The 14359-nt window shown below is 37.3% G+C and overlaps 1 protein-coding gene across 1 annotated transcript in view; it reads right to left on the bottom strand.

The window, feature by feature from the left end:
- The window catches only part of LOC126471227 (constitutive coactivator of PPAR-gamma-like protein 1 homolog), a 211639-nt gene that overhangs the window by 180495 nt on the left and 16785 nt on the right, over positions 1-14359 (bottom strand). The window contains exons 2-4 of the mRNA XM_050099350.1: positions 12124-12391; positions 11466-11638; positions 478-591 (exon numbers count right to left, since the gene is read on the bottom strand). Of these exons, the coding sequence (XP_049955307.1) occupies positions 478-591; positions 11466-11638; positions 12124-12340 (504 nt within the window). The 5' untranslated portion in view covers positions 12341-12391. The remainder of the gene's footprint in view (positions 1-477; positions 592-11465; positions 11639-12123; positions 12392-14359) is intronic.

Genomic DNA, 14359 nt, shown 5'->3' on the forward strand with positions numbered 1-14359 from the left:
GTACTAGACAGAGCTGTGGAAGGCAAAAATTGTGAGGCAGCCTGAGATTAGAATATATATAACAACTAACTGATAATCCAAAACAAAGAGATTGGTATAAGAAAAAACACTGTGGAGGCTGCATCAGAGCATTCAAAACACAAATGGGGGGAAAAAAATTTTGAAACTGATGTGTGACATGCTGAATTTTCTGAGAGAGTAGTCAGCCCATTTCTAAGAAGACCTTAGCCTGGAAGAGGGAGAACAGTAACAGTGATATTTAGTAACAAAACTAAATAATCATACTATGTCTACCAATATATATTATTTGCCACAGTTTTCTATTTTTATTTCAAATAACTGTGGCCCCCTGCCTGAGTAATGATCCTTACTTCTAAAGTACACACTACACCATGATTACAATCCTCAAAATAGACGAACAGTAACCACAATTTTGTTAGGAATTAACAATATTTTGATACTAAATTAAATACTTACAACACTGATACTAAGATGCCTCAGAGCCATACGAAGACACGTCCTCAAACAACTTGGAGCTGCCCACCATACTTTAGGTGGTGGTGTTCCCTTTATATTTATGTGCTTCAAAACCTAAGAATTCCAAGAGATATATTTAGTAATATCTTATAACACAAAGATGAAACAATGTAAACGAAAAAAAATATTTCTGGTCTGCATCAAAAGAGGAAAAGCTTATCAACAGAGAGACAATTTTGTAACACTTCACATGGCAGGGGTTCCAAGCCACAAAATTTTTTTTTTGAAGTGCATTATGAAAACCTAGGACTGTAAAATTATTTATTCATTAAGTTCACTACTGCAATTTCTGCACTGTGATCACTATCTAGTAGAGTATTGTAAAAACTGTGCCAACATTTTACAGTCAAAGTTGACCATAATACCATTTAAAAAAATTTTATAACATGAAATAATTTCTCCACATAAAAATTATATTGTGCAATTTTTTTAACTTCAAAGCTTGAAAGATATTCAAGTTAATTATATGTAACCCTTTCACAAATGTACATTAATAAAACATTTATTATAATATACAGTTTGGCCTCTTAACAAAAACTCCAACTATGGCACACTGAAGGTTTGGATGGAACAAACTACTATTATTCTAAAAGGGCATCAATTACTTTCTAAATTCAAAAGCTATGTACAGACGGTTGCTTGCAGAATTGCCAGATCTTTCCTAACATATAAAGTGAAATATATCATTATTAACCATGCCATTTGACCATCATCTCAGTTGTTGGGGATGTCAGAACCAGTTCTCAGAGTTTTGATGGAAGGGTCTCTCTCCAGCCTGGAACTGGATCTCTCCGTAATTCATCTATAGTATTTTTGGTCCTACCATACTATGCCAACTGAAGGGCTAGTAACTTTCCCGTAAAGGCAGGAGTGTCCCTGCACCTGTTGGAAATAAACTTATGAGCTGTCCCAGCAGAAAGTAGCACTTCCAGAGAAGCGCTATTAGCGGGAGCAGTAAATGAAAAACAAAAGTGCCACATTCTGTTCCTGAAGTCAAGTGGTAAAAGGTTTGCTTCTCGAAGCTTGCAGAACCGAGTAGTGGGCTGCCAGTCCTCCCAGGTATAGCAGACGAGTCGAGTGTCCTTGGGATGTTGACAGTGTTTAACCCCCCTTTTACATTCCCAGAATTAACTTTTTCCTATTGTTTCTCACATTATTTGTCAATCACTTCAAATTCTCTATGTACACAATGTTAATTCCACTAGCATTTGTTTCATTGTAATTACAAAGTTCCTGTCATTTATACTTAATGAAACAATGTTAATGGAAAACAAGAATAAATGACAGAAAGAAACAAAAAAGTGTAGTTAATATATAATGGAGTAGGATAAGCACTTGCTCTCAAGTAGAGTTTATAAACATTATGCAATAAACTTTCTCAAGCTCTGATATTCCTAGTCCTTAATTCATAGAAGTCGTTACAAGTTGGGACAATTTGTGCCGATAGTGCTTTGTCTCCCAACACTGCTGACCTAACAGTGTTGTTCATACTTCAGCTAAAACTTCAGTGTTAGTCATAACAGGGCAGTTGGCAATGACAAACAAGAGCAATGGTAGTGTCTTTTCTGAATAATATACACACTGTTGTGGATCTGGTTCGTTTTGCAAAAATGGCATGAACTATGTAGGAACTGTTAGCATATTATTTTATAAATATGAAAAAGAACTAATGTTGATTTGCAGGGAGATATGACGTGGTGCGTGACATACATTTTTTTCATAATATGTAGCAATTTCTAACGTATTAGGTAGGTTGGGAACTGACAGTAACACACAACAATTTAAATGGTATCATAGCTGTCATACCTTTTAGGTGCTTCTTTCAGAATACATCCCAATTTCAGAGGTGTTTATGTTCTAACAGCACAGTTAAAATTTTACTGCACATTCCACTCTACATCATGTCCTTCAGAATTATATTTCATTATGCCAACTTGAACATACATACATTCAACTCTGTGGTGACAAATATAGAATGTAATTATGTCATTCAGTCTGTCAGCTTATGTAATCAGTCAACATCCCAGTAGACAACTACTATCCTGTTATTTAGCACATTTTTCTTAATGAATTATTTTTTACGTGCAAAGCAGTAATTTTTATGGTTTGAAGCTAGAGATACTTCTTGTCTACATTTCAACATGAGATATCTATCTAGGCTTTGCAATCGCTTTCTTATGTCACACCAAAACTTTTAAATTCATTTATAAATTATGTACTTACTTTAAAAGTAAATAACTTCTCCCAATTTACACTAGTTATAATGTCCCTTTAAAGTATAAGTGATTCTTACCAAACAACAAAATCATTTTTCTAAACTGGAAAGACTGCAGGAATTTGAAAATGTGTTCCACAAGTGTAAAAGCTCATCGACATCAAAAACTTGGTAGGCGGGTGTTGCATTTTAGTGAGTGAGCACATGTTCAGTAGGAAAAGACCTCACATCAGAGCATGAAGCGATTTGCTAGTTGGAGGTGGTGGTTAACCCAAGTGGTGAACTTGGTCTAACAGACACCAATAAATCATATGTTTCTGTGAAACCTTGGAATGTGGTATTTTCATGAGAGTTTTTATCTATTGCCCTTGAACCATTATTAGCCCCACCAATGAAGACAAAAAATGTCTATTGAGGGAAAAAATTTGTGTAGTTGCAAATTTTTTTTACAGTGATAGGGGGGAATGTTATGAACAACATACTAACTATCCGGAATGGTGGGAGAGACTTTTTTAGGTTTTTCTATAATGTCTATAAAACCACAACGTCTAGTGGAAGTGTTTTCCAGTACAAAATTAAACCACATTCTATTTCCTACATAAAAGATCCTACTAATTTTTTCTAAAGAACTATTAGTTTTCACATTGGAGGGTATTGTAAAATCACAGATTATTAAAAATAATGTTTTAATGGTATACACTTTATGTTTTTTGTTAAAGGCAGCATGTTAAGAAAAAAATATTTAATGTATGTCCCACATCTGGCCATACTAAGGAGTAAATTGTGCGTTTTGAGGCTGTAACAGGGTGGAGGGGGAGGGGGGGGCCAGGTGTTTACGAGTGTGAGGAATAGTAGGTCGTTGAATAGTGGTCATGCACTTACGTTCTTCATAGGTCTGCAAAATAATGAACAAGCAGGCAAGATATTCAAGAAAACCCTCACCCATACGCTCACACCACACTGATCAGAATTTTTGGTACATTGCTCATGACATACCCTCCTACCACAGCACAAAAATGTGTGACTACACAAATTTTTCGTCCAGTCAACATTTTTTGGCTCCACTGACAAGCTAATAACAGTTCAAGGGAACCAGATAAAAACTCATAAAAAAAAACACCACAGTCCAAGTTTCCACAGAAACATACGGTTCATTGACTTCAGTTTGACATCGCCAAGTTTATCATTTTTGTTAAACAACACTTCCAACTAGTCAATGACTCCATATTCTGAAATGAGGTATTCTCCCACTTAACTGCAAGTAAATACGTAATAAACAGAAAATAACTCCAATGTGCAACTACAAGCACAGTTAAGTTATTTTGTCCACTCACATGAGAGAATTGGACAGGAAATGGTGGGGAGATATAGTGAAGCCTGTAAACTGAAAAGTGAGCAGCATTCTTGGTTCAGGGAGTTGCCTTTCCTGAAAGAACTTGGCAGCTGGTGTATTGGATGACTCAGAATCTATTTCCCCTCTAGGAGTGTAGAGTAGGGTGCAGAGAGTTACATAGGTTCTATCCATATGTGTATCTTGCTTTAGAATAATTAGTAATTGATATCTGAATTCCATGTACTGTCAATGCACTTTGCAGAAAATAAATACCCCAGGCACGTCTGCACACAGTGTGGCCAGCAATTCATATGCAAGTTGCAGCAGATTTCTGCAATGCTGTGTAGTTCCATTTTACGACGTAGTGCACTAGACAGAATGGGGAATTGCTTGCTCTCTCTCCGTTTTGCAGACCTATGAAGGAAGGAAGTGCACGACGACAATCCAGCGACCTACCTTCCCCCATTTTCCACCATGTTACACTCCTAGAACACAATCCTGTAATATGCTACTGCACTTTGATGTGGTACAAACATTTAATATTTGTTCTTGAGCCACATTATTTAACAAGGTACATCTAATTCTATATTATTAAAATATTATTTTAATAATCTGAAATGTTTCCATCCCCCACAATGCAGAAACTACCAGTGCTAAAGAATAAAGAAATTTAATGTAGTTTAATTTTGTGCCAGGAAACATTTTCACTAGAAGCCACAGTTTTTGAGATAGTCAAAAATAACAAAAAAGGGCCCTTCAAGCTCCAACTACCACTCTCAAGTCCCCTTCACCCACACTCACATCCCACCAATCAGAATTTTTAGTATGCTACTCATTACATTCCCACTATCACTGTGCAAAAATTTGTGACTAACCACATTTTTCCCCCTAATTTTCCTTTCTTAACTGGACTAAATCCTCTGTGCAGGTCACCCAGCCAGTCTGACTGGTGACTGAAACACTTCATTTTATTTTTAATTTTTCATTTTAATAATCTCCCATAATGTTCAAGTAGAATTCATTGTGGCCTACACACCAAGTAGGATCATTGCTTCAACAGAGGCTGTTTGTTCAATGGAATGTGATCTGCTGACAAATGTGCTCACTATTACCCATTCTAAGTAGTCAATAGGATGGGTGGGAGAGAAATCACGTAACTGCTGGCCACCACCTGGAGCACTGGTTCCAGGCTGGACACACACTGTAGCACCGGCTTCCAATTAATAACAACATGCATCCTCCTACACTCATTTTTTCTTTGGACTCCGTTCCAGTACTGAAGTTAACATCGTTTTTGTGACCCCACGACTGGATAAGAGCTTCACTGGAAAACCTGGGTGCACCTGTTATATGTCTTGTCTACTGCATAAAAAGAAAAACAGGTGTCAGAAGTGGGATTTGCATCTTTTGGTCAATAAGGAAGCTTCAATTTTGTGTCAACATCTGCCATGACTAAGATATCTGATGCTAACTGGGCCGGTGAGAGATTGGCTGAGTTGGTACGCAGTGGGTTCACTGTCACCTACAGCATGTCACAGAGCTGCTGCTTGCCTTGCTGTTTGCCAGCCACTTGCCATCAACACATTCTACATTGCCACATACATGCCAGCAGGCTATCCATTGCAAGATGCAGTCATCTAGCTTGCTACAGCCAATGTGTCCCCGCCTCCGCACATGAACCATCAACACCTCACCACATTGCTGTCACTTCGACACCAAAACAATGTTGCTACCACCTCTACATTGAGAAAACTATTTTAAGTGTCATTAAAGCACTGCTTTCCAGTTGCTGACCTGATCAAATGGAAATGCTGAGGATGTCACGGATGTCTGAAAAGAGAGCAGTATATTTTCGTTTACTTATTTTCAGGTGCTGAGTCGGAGGGAGAAATCTTAGCACTTCTGCACTTGCTGTTTAATTTTTGCTGTAAGTGTTGCCACTAACTTTAAATGACAGAATGCCCACTGCACAGTCATCAATGGAAAGTACTGCAGACAAGGGCAGTAGTGAGCCACTTAAAGCTTTGTAAGATCAGATAAGAGACCCCTACCCTTGAACCGCAGGTACAGCTGCTAGCAAACCAAGAGCCATCATCTAATCAAAAAGTAGAATTCAGCATTCAGGAAACTCTTTGATTCCATTAACCACACAGACAATCATTGTTTTGTAGCACACTCCCATGGGTTAACAGTTTCCCCCCTGTTAACTTCATAACTTCATTCTCGGGGAAGAATTCAGGAAATGTCGCCACAGTGTTGCAAAACATGCACTATGTTTGCCAGATGTGTTCTTGGCTTGACAGTTTTAAGTTTTATATTGCACATCTGAACCTGACTGGAGATGCAAGATCCTATGCAGACTCTCATAATGCTGGCAGTTTTGATATGTTGGCCAAGGGTGAGGGTTTTACTGCAACAAGCTGTCCACCCTCAGTCAATGGACCAGGGAATATTTTGAGGTTTTTGTAGACCTCGCCCAATCGGTTCCATATCACGCTTATTTCCTGGGGTGAGAGGAAGAAATGATTTACTTTTTCAAGAGGCAGACACAGAGCTGTGGATGTGTTTATCGTGGGGATAAATCCGCCAACTGGTAGAGAAATAAAGTATGCATCACCTTGCACTACTGAGAGAAGAGACTAACTGTTTTGTCTCATCTTCCTCTTATGGGAAAGATTCTCATCGTGTATTCACTATGAGAACATTGTAGACATTGTAAGTGTCCAGGGCATACAGAAATAAGTGCCAGGCCCCTGCTGTTCTCACTGCAGACAGATTGGTCATTTAAGTGTTAATTGTGACCATTCACAGTACAGATGAAACTGAGGCAATGGAAGGTTCTGAGGGTACAGAGAAAACTGTGCATATGGATTTCTGAATGGGACGGGAGCAGGTGCAGCCGCCACTCTGAGCTCCCATTAAATCATGTTACCTTTCAGAGATTACTGGTGGTGGAAAACATGATTATAAAAAAGGGAAAAAAATCAGTGAAAATTTTAACTGACATGGGTGCTCAGGTGAGCCTATTATTTTTAGCCTCTGCCAATAAGCAGTATTAAAAACTTCAAAATTATCACAAAAGTGGATTGGGTACAGAAACTATCAGTCTGTTCAGGACATGCTGTGATAAGATGTAGATTGGTAAAGGTTAACATAACTTTTATGTGGAGGTGCTAATGAAAGTCGGGATTTTGATGTTACCCTTGGGAACGATTTCCTGTGAGCATTTTGGACTTTGAGTCACAAACTGTCCAACTTGGTGACTTGGTGCACCGGTCTAGCAGTGCCAGCACAGCAAAGACACGAGTAATCTGGGAAAGAAGGCCTATTCACAGAGTTTACACTAAACTATATGTCTTATTGTCAAACGTGTACATACCTGACATTATTCGTCATGGAATAGGAAGAGTTTGGATAACAATCAAAATCCAAGAGCCCACAGGAGATATCTTTCTGGTCAGTATACTCATCAGAAAAAGTTCAAGATAGACTTCACATACGTGCAGAAAGAGGCATTAGCTGGGCCGAAAGTATTAACAGAAAAGTGTGTGTTCCTCTGTGCTTAGATAATTTCAGAATACAGGAACCAACCATTTTACAGTGAAGAGCACTGGCTAGTGTACAAGAAACACAAGGAAGATTAGAGTTTACTATTCTGTCAACAGCACATTTGTTTGAAACAGAGCACAAGCACACATTCAGACAGTATGGAGAAGGAAATCGGCTGTGCCCTTTTCAAAGGGACCATCTCAGCATTTGTCTGGGAGTGATTTAGCATTTCACATAAAACCTAAATCTGAGTGACTGGATGGGGATTTAAATCATCATCTTCCTGAATGCAACTCCAGTGTGCTGATCACTACGCCACATCACTCATTTACAAGAAATAGAAGCACTAAAAGTTGAACAGTTTTGGTCACAATAAATAGCATCTCAGGAGACTCTGAGGACCCATCATTGTGTTAGAAGACACAGAAAGTTATCCTTGAAGAATCGGTAAACACTGCTGAACAAAGATGTACATGCAATCACACCATTCATCAAAAATCAAATGAACAAAAATAATGCATTCGTCACAGCCAGACAGGAATCTCTTGCATCCTGTGTGAGAGGAATTTACATTGTTATTTCATGAAATACAGTATTTACCAGCCACAGACTTAATGCGGCATGAAATTCTAACCATAGGTGCATAGCCAGTAACTCAGGGAGCCATTAACTTTCATAAACCGATATCATTCATGATGGAGCAGTTTTCTTGGCATGAGCATCTCATACATAAAACTTCCTGGCAGAGTCAAAATTCATTCTGGAAACACCTCATACATAGTATCTGAACAGCACACATCAGTTGGATACTTTTTAAACAGTTCAAACATTCCCCAAAAATTCATTTTTGCACAAGGATGGTGGTGTTTTCTTCAGCTAATCCTTACACTTTTTATCACCTATCTATAATATATACATATTGAGCACTATGTTTTCATCTGTGGTTGCAATTTTGAGATATTGTTCACACTGATTATCTCCAAGAGCAGTACAAAACATTTTTAAATTCAATCAACTCTCTACAAATATTCACCCACTTTGTTGAATTTCTGTTGGTTATTAACTTTCCAAAATATATCTGTGACAGCACAGTTTTGAAGTAAATGGAACAGTATCTTGCACATGAAATATGCATTTCACTAATGTTAAAGTGTACTGTGTACCATAACAAAATTTCATTAATAATCTATGTCACCAACGTGCAACACACTCAACTTTCCATCTTGCACATACATGTCCACCTTAAGAAATAGTCTGCCTTCTCACACTCTTTAACCTCATTGGCCTGCTGGCCAGAAAAAGCGAACACGTTTCCCCAACAGAGAAAGGCCTGCATTGTTTCTAAATTTATGTTAACATTATCGGTCTTGTTTACTGAATATGCTCTTGTTTCCGAGATTAATTTCACACGTTTCAGTGAGGTGTGTGTGATAACATATTTTACTTCCATACATTCTGTAACGTGTTTCTTTGTGTAATCATCAGTTTTGTGATATATTCTCATTTATGTGAGAAATGTGCACCGAACTACAGTAAATCTGCTTCATACACAAGGCGTTATACAACAACTGTTTCACTGGCACCAGGAAACACAACTACTTCAGCAACTTCATGAAAGCTGATCAATATTAACAATATTTGCTCCAAACCCCCATCCTTGTGGTCCAGAAAACTGTTAGGTTTAATTCAAATGGTCTGCACCCAAACCACAGGATGAAAAATCATATCTTCTGAGAAACATTCACTGTTCTACATAGAGCCTGTTTAAGCTGGCCCTAAGTTGTGTTGAGGTCAATCACCACTTTTACAGTGATCATTAGAATGGAGATACGTAATAGACGGTGGTTTACAAAGATTCTGTCAAGTTGAGAAAATGCCCAGAAAGTATGCCATACTCTCAACTTCTCTTCAAAATTATCCTCTCTGTGAAGGTGTTTGCCTGTTATGAAGTGGTTATAGAAAGGTTTGAAATGAACCTCTCTGGGAAGCAAAGAGGAAATCATGTGTTATGACTTTTGAATGTATCACATAACTCTTGAATCTATTCAAATTGTATCACAACATCATAACTATTTACTGTCATGTCATTCTCCCACCCCCACTGACCTTTTTTTTGTGATATGTTTGTGAAGAGTGGAAGTGGAAATTACTAGCCTTTATAGGGCTTCCCGTACAATCATAATGTAATATAATTTTCATTAGATAATGAACAAAATGACTGATCAGGCAGTTACTCTGTCCCTTTTTAGCTGATGCTTTTGTTGCAATGGTTCATGTACAGAACTGCGACCTGCATTTGATGACACACACTGAGGATGTTACAACTTGTCTAGTGCAAATTGTGTGTGAATATCATACAACAGGTACCAACTGCATATGACACAGCAGTTTTTAAGACACTGACCTCATATTCTGGAGAACAGAGGTTATTCCAGCCACCCTGATTTAGGTTGCAAGAAAATGCTGGGATACTTCCTTCATCAAGGCCACAGCCAATCACATGTATTATCCTCATAAAAGCATACTTATATATCCTGTGTGTATCTGTATTTTGTACTATTTATTTTCATTATATTATGATAAAAAATCCTATACAAGGGTGAATCAAAATACTAGTGCCAAAAGTGAAGTATTGACTTTACTTACTAGTTTCTTCAAAGATGGTGGAGATGCATTTTTAAATTGTGCAACATTTAATGCCTTCATTAATGTGTACAGTATGACCAAATTCCTGGCACCCAAAGCACCACAGAGACAAATTAATCTGACTTTATACATATCAGTAAGAACAGGGGGGGGGGGGGGAGCAGTACATTTACCAGACAATTCCTTCTGTGAGTGCTCTAGGGTCTAAAGCCATGTTTCTGCACAATAGAAATTTGTGACTATACTTAAGAAAGCTGCATAGCTCAGCCATCTTTAAGATATTCATTAAGTTTCTTTGTTTCATCACCTACCCACCACCAACACTTTGAGCTACAATCATACTGTTCCCTAACCTTAGTTGTGGTCTAAGTCTTCATCAAATTCTATACAAATGTGTAAACAGGTCAATTTCTCTCACCACAGGGTGATGAATACATTCTTGTAATACTGTGTCTAAATATTTCAAATAGCTTTCAGATTGGTAGGGGAATGATCAACAGCACTGGACCCCTCAAATCTTGTTTGGTAGCTCGTCAATATTCACCAGTGGTCCACTAGCACAGTTGGGAGGTTGTATTTTGAAGCATAAGGTTCCAATTTTAATTTCAAATCTCCCAGACAGGTAAATAACTACATGTTTACTTACATTGAGCTCCACATATCTAGGCAATCATAAAGCAACTACAATGTGGTAGGTGCATCAAGAGGTTTCCCAATGTAGATTGTTTTCACTTCAATCTAATCAGTGTCTTATTCACAGTGATCAAATACCACCACCCTCCTGCTCCCCCCCCCCCCCCCCCCAGTGATTTATATAAGTCTGATCATCACATAGTTGATGTACAATTGATTATGTCTGATACCTCTCGACGACTGCTGAAGTGTGCACAGAGATTGCAGTATCATAAAAGTGGTAGTATCTACCATTCTCCAAGTTAGGGTGTATCTACCCCAAAACCAGCCATATTTCTCTCTGAGCTGCTTCAAAAGATGGTAACATAAAACTGACACAGAATTTCCCAAATTGCCAAGCTGACATTTGGTTTGCTGTTATCTCTGAACTACATACGCACATTAATGGACAAGATGCGGATAGTGCACTTATCAAAATTGAAGCAAATAAATAAATAAATAAATAAAATAAAATAATAAAAAGAGCTATCTCAGCAGTTCAGTAATACAAACCTGATTAATCTTTTGCCTAATGCGAAGTTGGGACGTGATCCATTCATTCATTCGTTGCTGTTCCAAACACCCGTTAAAAAATACTGCTAATTCAATGTTGTTAGTTTGTATTGTCTGGACCAAAATGGCTAAGAATTGGACCATTCGATTCCACTGGCCACCACAGACCCAATCTAAAAATATGGAGAACTGTTAACTCAACAGGAGCAATAATTTACGTAACAAAAAATATTTCAAACAATGTTTTTGTACTTCTAATCAGTTGCTGAAGTTTATATAATCATTTACTCACACACAATACTCATTTGCTGCATGCCAGAGTTCTGCTATTTGATACACTCCAGTAATTGGTACTGGTTACTGAACATTGTTACATGAAAGTTTGTCTCAAAATGTTATTTTTATTAGGGTCTAAAATTACTCAGGAGTTTATTTACTGAATAACTGAACAGGAAGTTGAAATCCCAAATCAAGACACTCTTACAATTGCAAATCATGTAAAAACTTAATCAATGTAATGCACATACTGACTAGCTGGAGACAGTGTCTTAGACTAAACAGATTTTCACGACTATGATTTGAGTATGTTTACAGTAATAGCAAAATAAGAGTTCACATACCTGCTCCAACATAAAATTGCCATCAAAAAATAATTTACCTGAGAAGTAGCCACCATAAAGGCGATGCAAGCAGCACTCCCCATCCACTACAAGACTCAGTTTGCTATTAACATGGTTTAATGGTTTTCCAGTCTTTTGCTGCTGTCGACTCTGTTTCACTGCCAATCCCCGGGCAATTCTCAATAAATCCACGGGCACTGAACTGCCTGGTATTTGTGAACTATCAATAAAAGCTTGCAAGTCTTGGATACCCATTATGCAATATTTTCAGTCAGGTTTTCAGGAACACACAAATCGTGAATGCCACTGTAAAAAGAAAATGATAATGAAGAAAAATAATACAAAAATACAAATGCATAGTAAGTTGGCAAAAAATATTTATCTTCTGTAAATACAAGTATTATGATGTTAACTTGATGACAATACATTTTCTTTAATTTAAATTTTCACAATGATGCACAGAACATTCAATGTTTTACATTACATGTGACTGCACAACACCTTGCTGCAATGTAACAAATTCAAAAATGAACAATAAGATCAGGCTCAGGTTCAGAATACTCAATCACCAAGGGTGTGAGTATGAGAGTTTTGTGAAGGGCATCTTAGTTATGCTACTGTGCAAGTCAATAGAGCAATTTAAAAAAAAAAAAATTGTGGTTACCTGAAATATCATTTACCAGCAACTAGATTTTAAACCATGATACAATGTGTAAGAGCTCACCTATCCAGTTAGAGGTGAAGGCAATAACAAAATATTATTATCGATTCTTCTTCAGACGTAATCTCCTAGTATTGGTCACTGATCAATGTAGTTAGCTCTTATCTTGACAGTGCAACATGGAAAACTATTTCTGATGTGCAGCTGTGCCATCTTTGAATGTCTTTAAGCAACAAATGTTTCTGTGTTCCAGTGAACCTTTTTCCATGTGTCTTCCCTTTAATGTAGGTTGTAATAATTGGTATCTCTTGCTCCTCAGAGTCCCAAATCTTATATTTCTCTTTGTTTGGTAATATGTAATATGTAGAAGCTCTCTGCATTTCTTCATCTGATCAAGGATCTAAACATTTAACCTTTTCATCAACCATGGCAAATGTAAGAAATGACAATACAAATAAATTTAAAAAGCTTCAATTCATTTTTCAATACTAGAGTCTATGGTCTAACTTTGATACTGATAAAGGCAAACAAAGAATATGGAGCATCAAATCATTCTGATGGTGCCTTAGTATTTGGAGGAAGACTCTTGTTCACTTGAATTACCTTTTACTTCGAGATTTTTCTGGAGTTCTCATTTAGAGAATAGCACGACTCTAGTCTTGGACAATTTAATAGAGGGCTGATCCCTCCACACCACTGAACTAGGCAGTTGCATTAAAGGGAGCTACCTTGTCTACTATGATGGCAGCATTGGCATACCCGATTATGTCAGTAACTTTGCCATTTATTGTGATCCCTGTCAATGTTTCCTTGAAAACTCTCAGAATAATTGTTGAAGAAAAGAGGAGATAAAAATGCAGCCTTTCATGACTGTGGTTGTTCCTTGTTCAGTTTCAACATCTGGTATACAATTACAGTAGGGTTACCAATTATGTGATGGTCATTGCTGTCAATACCGATTTGCCGAAGAACTCATTACCTGTAATGCATTCCTTTAGTTGGCCAAGTCAATAATCCATAAGCATGCAAACACCAATTCTGTCATTTCAAAACAGAAGTGACACATTCTGTAGACCGAAGACAAAGCTTTCTTTCCAGTAGTTTTGATTAAATTTTTATTATAACTATTGTTTGTTTTTTTATCCATTCCATTCTAACAATTAGATATGGTTACTCAATTACTTGTCATATCTACAAAATATGCTACCTAGTTCAGCTACACATTTCTTGTGTAGAGGTCTCACTACTGAGCAGGCCAGAGAAAAGAAGTATCTGCAACTGTGTTTTGCTGATGTAGAATACACAAATCTTCACAGTTCCACTTGGTATCTGATCATAGCCATACGAGATCACATAACACAATGACATAACAATTACATCACTCTTATTGCTACTTGTCTTCAACAAGTCTATCTCAAGTCATTCCTTTATCCATACATGCTATCCCGTAAGCAATCTACATTCCACTTTTGAAGAGAAATTTTGATGCAGCAGACAAAAGTTATTATTGACAACTTGGCATTTATCTATAATTTCATTGACATCTCAACTTTCTCATTCCAATGGTATGATAATTATTATGAATAATAGCCAGCTAAACCGCTATACTTTTG

The sequence above is a fragment of the Schistocerca serialis genome, chromosome 3 (genome assembly GCF_023864345.2).
Source record: "Schistocerca serialis cubense isolate TAMUIC-IGC-003099 chromosome 3, iqSchSeri2.2, whole genome shotgun sequence".
Lineage (NCBI taxonomy): Eukaryota > Metazoa > Arthropoda > Insecta > Orthoptera > Acrididae > Schistocerca > Schistocerca serialis.